At 43.2% G+C, this 7,908-nt stretch overlaps 1 protein-coding gene across 1 annotated transcript in view; it reads right to left on the minus strand.

Annotated features, from left to right (window-relative positions):
* Window positions 1-2,301: 2,301 nt before the first annotated feature.
* The window catches only part of LOC101862085, an 11,189-nt gene continuing 5,582 nt past the window's right edge, over window positions 2,302-7,908 (minus strand). Inside the window, exons 5-8 of the mRNA XM_005112302.3 lie at window positions 6,935-7,504; window positions 5,600-5,714; window positions 4,464-4,708; window positions 2,302-3,100 (exon numbers count right to left, since the gene is read on the minus strand). Of these exons, the coding sequence (XP_005112359.1) occupies window positions 2,882-3,100; window positions 4,464-4,708; window positions 5,600-5,714; window positions 6,935-7,504 (1,149 nt within the window). The 3' untranslated portion in view covers window positions 2,302-2,881. The remainder of the gene's footprint in view (window positions 3,101-4,463; window positions 4,709-5,599; window positions 5,715-6,934; window positions 7,505-7,908) is intronic.

Below are 7,908 nucleotides of genomic sequence, written 5' to 3' on the forward strand. Positions count from 1 at the left end.
GGGGGGGGAGAGGGATAGAGATAGAGAGAGAGGGGAGAAGAGAGGGGAGAAGAGAGAAAAGAGGAGAGAGAGAGAAAGAGAGAGAGAGAGAGAGAGAGAGATAGAGACAGAGAGAGAGAGAGAGAGAGAGATAGAGACAGAGAGAGAGGGAGAGAATGAAAGCTGATATTACTTATACTACAGTAGTACCACAACCAGCAAAGAGCAAAGACAGACACTTGTGGGTAGTTGGGAGAGGAAAACAATACCCGCTCTTTATTACTTCATTGACAGTCTTGGACAAATCTGCCAGTCAAAGTCTTCGGAGAGTCTGGCCAAAGTAACTATTCCACGGGTAACTGATGTAACGGTAAAACATGGCGTCCTGGCTGCCCTCGTTGCCTGTTCCTCTCTATCAAGGAAAAACATGGCGTCCTGGCTGCCCTCGTTGCCTGTTCCTCTCTATCAAGGAAAAACATGGCGTCCTGGCTGCCCTCGTTGCCTGTTCCTTTCTATCAAGGAAAAACATGGCGTCCTGGCTGCCCTCGTCGCCTGTTCCTCTCTATCAAGGTAAAACATGGCGTCCTGGCTGCCCTCGTTGTCTGTTCCTCTCTATCAAGGTAAAACATGGCGTCCTGGCTGCCCTCGTCGCCTGTTCCTCTCTATCAAATATCAAGTAAGCAAAAGACGGAAACAGAAGAAGAACAGGCTTTCAACCAAGCCATAAACATTGACAAAGATGAAAAAGATACATTTAGCGAATATGTTTTTGCTTTCTGTAGCTAAAAGCAAGTTATACAAAATCTACTATACCCCCCATCAAGAAAAAAAAAGAATGTAAAAATGTTTTTACAACTTTTAAACTGTCTTTTTAACTATATCATATAGACAACCAAAAAGGAGGAAACTTCTAGAAATGTGAATGCGGTAACAAAATGAACATAAAGGGAAACATTGTCAGTGCCTGAAAAACTGGAAACTGACAAAAAGGAATGAGTAAAGTATAAAAGGCGAGCACATCTACAAAGAAGAGACTCTCTCTCTCTCTCTCTTTCTCAGGATAAAATGACAATATTTACATGGCACAGAGAGCAGTGGATGCCACAAACCTTGACAAATGTACAAGTCTGATGATAATGAAAAAAGACGTGTCGTATTCCAGAATATTATAGGATGCAAATCAACACAAAGACACAACACAAAGACACAACGCAAATACACAACGCAAATACACAACACAAAGACACAACACAAAGACACAACACAAAGACACAACACAAAGACACAACACAAAGACACAACGCAAAGACACTACACAAAGACACAACGCAAAGACACTACACAAAGACACAACGCAAAGACACTACACAAAGACACAACGCAAAGACACTAAACAAAGACACAACACAAAGACACAACGCAAAGACACAACACAAAGACACATGCAGCACACCGACTTCCTTTCCAAGGCTGCACACATTTGTTTTTAAATTTAGTGGAGGTTTTACGGCACTCGCAACTGCATATGGTCATATGAGCGCCAAGGGGTGGGTGTCAACAGAGAAGTCCTTACAGGGAATCAGACTTACTCTGTTCACCTCTCTAGCTTCCCTTGCATATTGTTTTTTTTACATGATGACGACACTCTGTAAGACGACACTCTGTAAGACGACATTCTGTAAGACGACCACCGGTCTAAGACGGCCAATTGTCTCCTCGACAATCGGTGGCTGTACAGGACAGTTAGGCCAGTCTCCACGGTCATTTGAATTAAGATAAGATAAGATACATCTTTATTGTCCAGATCCTGGCACATTGGTTTGGTGTTTCACCATGTGTACACACACACACAAGAGAGAGCGCGCGCGCACACACACACACACAAGAGCGCGCGCGTGCCCACACACACGCGCACACACATAGGCTTACAATCACATGCATAATATAAATGAGCAGCAATATAAACAATAATTATCGTAAGCTAGATACACACTCAATGTTATTTTGATGCATGCTGTAAGGTCGTAAGTATACTTAGGAACAGACAGACATAACGCTGCCAACTAAGCATTACTTCACAGAGCTTGGGACTCTCTACGCTTGATGTTCTTTTTGGTGGATTCTTCACACTTATACATGTCTAAGCTTGATGTTCTTTTGGTGGATTCTCCCCACTTATGTATGTCTAAGTTTGATGTTCTTTCTGGCGGATTCTTCATACTTATTTTATACATGTCTAAGCTTGATGTTCTTTGGGTGGATTCTCCACACTTATACATGTCTAAGCTTGATGTTCTTTGGGTGGATTCTCCACACTTATACATGTCTAAGCTTGATGTTCTTTCTGGCGGATTCTCCACACTTATACATGTCTAAGCTTGATGTTCTTTTGGTGGATTCTCCCCACTTATACATGTCTAAGCTTGATGTTCTTTCTGGCGGATTCTTCACACTTTTTTTATACATGTCTAAGCTTGATGTTCTTTGGGTGGATTCTCCACACTTACGCACGTGTAAGTTTGGGTGTTCATCTAGACATGTGGATAACTTAAGAACGACAGATGTACGGCATTGGCCGATATTTATAGTAGGCCTACCAGCTATCTTGTTTCACGTCATTGAAGGATTCCCACTTTGTTGTCGTTCACGGTGACAACACGACCACAAAGCACTATTGCAGTATTTGTAAAGCCTGTATCTTACAGTGGCGCGGTGGCGGAGTGGTTAGTGCGCTTGTCTCCAAAGCAGAAAGTCCAGGTCTGAGCCTCGGTTTGGCCACGCATTTTTTTTTTTTGGCTCAAAGACGCCAAACAAGAAAGCCTTTACTATAAATATCGGCCAAAGGCGTATATCTGTCGTTGTAAAGTTATCCGCATGTGTTCTTCCGGTGGATTCTCCAGACTTATGAATGTCGGAGCTTGGTGTTTTTCTTGGAGGAAGCCCCGCTCTGAACCTTCTTCCTGTGGTTGGACTGCGTCTTGTGCAGGCTGCGGTATTTCTGCTGGTCGTTGCGGCTCATGCTGATCTTGTCCCGGCAGCCGCGGCCGCCTTCCCAGTGGGCCGAGCGGATCTTGGTCATGTGCTGGCCGCAGGCGGAGCACGGGCGAGATGCCGAGAAGTTCTGTGTGGGAAGACAAAAAGTTGAGTTTGAGTTTAAAGTGGAAGTCGAGTTTGAATCTCAGTTTGAGGTTTTGAGTCAAGAGGCTGAGCTTGAGTTGGAATCTGAATTTGAGTTCAAATTGTTCGAGGTTTTGAGTCAAGAGGTTGAGCTTGAGTTGGAATCTGAATTTGAGTTCAAATTGTTCGAGGTTTTGAGTCAAGAGGTTGAGCTTGAGTTGGAATCTGAATTTGAGTTCAAATTTGAATTTTGAGTTTGAGTCAAGAGAAGCACATAGACACAACAAGAGTCATATGGTACTGGGAGGAAGCAAGACAAGATAGACAAGACACAACAGAGGGAAAGTAAAGAAGTAGGACCTACCAGTGACACCCTACAACAACCCACCCAGACAGAAACAACAGAGGGAAAGAAAAGAAGTAGGACCTACCAGTGACACCCTCCAACCACCCACACAGACAGAAACAACAGAGGGACAGAAAAGAAGAAGGACCTACCAGTAGCACCCTCCAACAACCCACCCGTGTCACAGGAATGCAATTATTATAATTATCATCATTATTATTATAGAAAGACAGTCTGCACTAGTGAGACATTGCGTATGTTGATGAATTGCTGCATCGGTAATAAGTAATAAGGTTTGTACTTGCTACTGTGAACCATGTCCGATTCACCATGTCACACTCATAAATGTGCCTGATCTACAACAGGGAACTGCTGCTTTTTCTTTCCTAATCCTTACTATTGTCATTTTCCTCTACTTCTTTTGTGTGTTTGTCACTCTCTTGTGACCCGCTATTTCCGGGATGCCTTGATAGTCGAAGCAGACCTTGTGCTGTTGAAGCTAGAGAGGTGAGCAGAGTAAGTCTGATTTCCTGTAAAGACTTCTCTGTTGACACCCACCCCTTGGCGCTCATATGACCTTATGCAGTTGCGAGCGCCGTAAAACCCTCTACTATAACTAACTAAAAAAAGATCTACAAATGTGCTTTCCTTATTTCATAAAGTCTTCCTAAATATTTCCCTAAAGCAAAGATACAGCCGGCTGGAATTGTCCAAGATGGCCATCATTTGTCGAGGAGATAAGTGTTTGTCTTATACAGGTGGCCGTTTGTATAGGTGATTGTCTTATACAGGTGGTCATTTGTACAGGTGATTGTCTTATAGAGGTGACCGTTTGCACAGGTGATTGTCTTATAGAAGTGGTCGTTTGTATGGAGGTGACTGTGTTTGACAGGTTGTCATCAGAGCCGGTTCATCAAGTGTATGGAGGTGACTGTGTTAAACAGGCGGCTGTTTGTATGGAGGTGACTGTGTTAGACTGTGGCCATCAGAGCCGGTTCATCAAGTGCACGGAGGTACGAACCTGTTCCTTGCAGCAATGGCCGCAGATCATGCGGTTGGCCAGCGTCATCTCGTGGTCCTCCTTCTTGTCGTGGCAGACGTCACACGGGTAGGCCTTGCCGCAGCAGGGAAACCTCAGCCAGCGATAGCTGTGCTTGTAGTGCTTGCACGTGCCAAACTCCGGGAGGGGAAGGCCCTCTCTGATGGCCGGGTCTTTGGGAGGCTTGCGTGTTCTGGACGGAGCCACTTCCACCACATTGCTCACCGCTGGAACACAGAGACGGAGAGAAAATAATCATTATGATAATAACAATAGTGATGGTCGTTCCTTTGTCAATATCACATTATGAACAATGCATCTGCGGATGTTCGACACTGGAACAAAGAGACGGAGAGAAAATAATCATTATAATAATAACAATAGTGAGTGTAGTTCGTTTGTTAATATCAGATGGTGAAAAATGAATCCGCAGACGTTATCCACTGGAAGAAAAAAGACGGAAAGAAAAAAAAGAAATAATAATCATGATATTAATAATAACAAAAATAATCATAATAATAATAACAACAACAATAATAATCATAACAGTAACAACAATAATAATAATAGTTGACCTGCCAATATCTGCCGATGAAGGCGACATGACAAGAAAAACCTAGGTACAAACGACACAACGGTACAGCTAACGGCACAGGCACATTTGTGGCAGGAAACAAGACGCTCATTTCTGATCAAAGAAAATGTCTAAAGAAAAAATGTCTAAAAAATAATTGTCTAAAAAACGTCTAAAGAAAAAATGTCTAAAAAATGTCTAAAGAAAAAATGTCTAAAAAATAAATGTATAAAAATTGTCTAAAGAATAAATGTCTAAAAAATGTCTAAAGAAAAAATGTCTGAAGAAAAAATGTCTAAAGAAAAAAGGCATTTCAAGTTTTGGGAGGCCATAAACTGATACGTTTTCAGACAGTAGAATTTTACTAGGAAATAAATAGACCTCATTTAAGAAAGAGTTGAAAGGTTTGGCGACATAAAACAGGACAAATGAACCCAAAGAACGACGACTCAAATTACAGCTGATTAAATCAGCCGCAACATCACAGAATGAAATTTACGACGGATTCGTGGCAGGGTTAAAGCGGTGAGATCTGTGTACTCACAGGTGTCAACTCCCGAGGGTACCAGCTGAGTGAACTTGACCGACTCGGTCGCCAGTTTGAACTTAGCGTTGCAGGCTTGGCACCAACCATCAATCATCTGCCCCGAAATGAGACCCTGGATTTAAAAAAAAAAAAAAAAAAAAAAAATTTAGTATAAGTCATTCAAAATAAAAATGGGGTGACAACAGACAAAAAATGTTTGATAAAATCATTAAATCCTGACTACAAAAGAAATGTAAAATCTCAGTTTTCATGACAACTGAAGGGTTTCTCAGAGAGGGCAAAAATGAAGACAATTTCTACCACCTAAAGAGTCCCTAAGTTAAGTCATTGCCATAGTTTGAGCAGAGAAAACAAAGTAACAAGTCATGACACTTAAGTATGTGTCATTATAAACAATATGATAGTACTTCTAAGCCGGTAACAAAAGTTGTACATGTGACTCCGTTCATCCTCCTGTCGCAAGCCCTCACAACTTCCACTGATAAGGAACTACAGAAGGTTTTCATAAAGACAAAGCAATCTTGATTTCCTCTGCATTGACTTATCGATAACAACATAACAACAACAACAACAACAACAACAACAACATCTGCATAGACATACCACTCAATGTTCGGGTCATTTTTCTCTCTTTCAGTTACACTCCATGAAGAATTCAAAGATTTCTGGTAACCATATATGTAGCTAATGCTTCATTCCAAATACACACATGCCCTTGTGAACTCTAGAAACTACTTACAACTACAGAACTTCGCTTAAAAGATCCATTCGGGTACAGAATTTGTAAAAATTATGTGTTTTTTTCTATTCTTTCTAGAAACTTTTTCAAAAGGTGAAACAACAGGGGAGAAATTCAGAGGTTTTTTGTTTCTGTATCGAAGTTCTTTTTGTATGGAGAGGTTGTTGATCCCTCTGCCCCCCTTCCATTCTAAACCAGGCTTGGGGCCCGGGCTACGGTCACACAGTCAGATCTGTTCTAGTGGGCAGCTGTCCAAGACAATCAGCTGTAGAAATGACCACTTCCCACTTGCTTTTGTGGAACATCCTAATGACACAGTCCAAGACCTCCAATTGTCTAAGCCATCCGCTTTTCTCCTGACATTTTGGACAATTTCAACAGTGAAAGTATACGTGAGGCATCGAGGTGAAATAACTAAAAATTTATATCTCTTATGCCTTTAAGGTGTCGAGCCAAAAAACAAAAATTTGATAAAAATTCCCAAACAACTGGCAGAAAAATGCCAGTTTCTTGACTTTCAGTATTTTGATGAGCGCCTGATTTCACCACGCTGCCTCACATATACCATAAACTTGCGGACACGAGAAACTCACCTCTATTTTGGTCTGCTTGCTGCAGCCCAAGCAGGAGACGAAGACCCGACACTCCTGCAGGACAAGGTCAAACGGCTGACAGCCGTCCACGTCCAGGTAGCCCACGGTGGAGGAGAACTGATGCATCAGCGCCGCACGGTAGTTCACGAACTGCCTCTGGCTACACTTGCCGCAGCTCAAGGACACCACCTTGCCCTGATGGACGGTGAGGTCTGCGTGGTTCTTGCACCGGCCACACTGGATCACGACCTTCAGTCTGTCCGCCAGCAGGGCTGATGCGTTCCCCTTGAGCTGCAGATGTCGGAACTCAATCTCCGTGCCTTTCTTCTCCGGCTCCAGACTCAGCGACGGGTTCTCTCCATTTCCCTCATCTTCTTCGTCCTCGCTCGAGTCGTCGTCGTCATCGCTGTCATCAGTTTCTTCGTCCGAATCCTCCAGACTCTCCTCCTCCGGGTCACTCCTCTCTCCCCCCTCCCCAGACGACCCACTCTTTGTCCGGAATCTTTCCTGCAGTTGTTGTGGGGAGATGAACTCCATCCCGGCAGCTTTTGCTACCAGCTCCCGCTTCAGCTGAGAACGGAAAATGGAAGACAGAATTATAATTATTTCAAGTTTTGCAACCAGGGTCTCAATTTCTATATTATACTGTGGAAACCTCGTATAACAGGGAGGGTGGGACAAGAGGAAACGTCCTGTTACATCAGATCCCTCTTAAATTAAATGAGAAATACAAGGGAAGTAAGCATTTGTGAACTAATCCAGCTGTATTTCTTCACAGGTAGTTTCCCTTGCCACAAGTACCCAGGAAGAGAGGCTTTGGCCATGTGGCAGGCCTGCCAATGACGCATTACACATGCGTGTAGCTAGGCATAGGGCTAGATCGAAGTGTGCAGCACACCGCAGCCCTCCCTAGCTTCACCTACTGCGTGTGCTTGCAGTGGCGTGGCTTGCGGGGTCTTGCTACATCACTGCGT

The sequence above is a fragment of the Aplysia californica genome, unplaced genomic scaffold, assembly GCF_000002075.1.
Source record: "Aplysia californica isolate F4 #8 unplaced genomic scaffold, AplCal3.0 scaffold01233, whole genome shotgun sequence".
NCBI lineage: Eukaryota > Metazoa > Mollusca > Gastropoda > Aplysiida > Aplysiidae > Aplysia > Aplysia californica.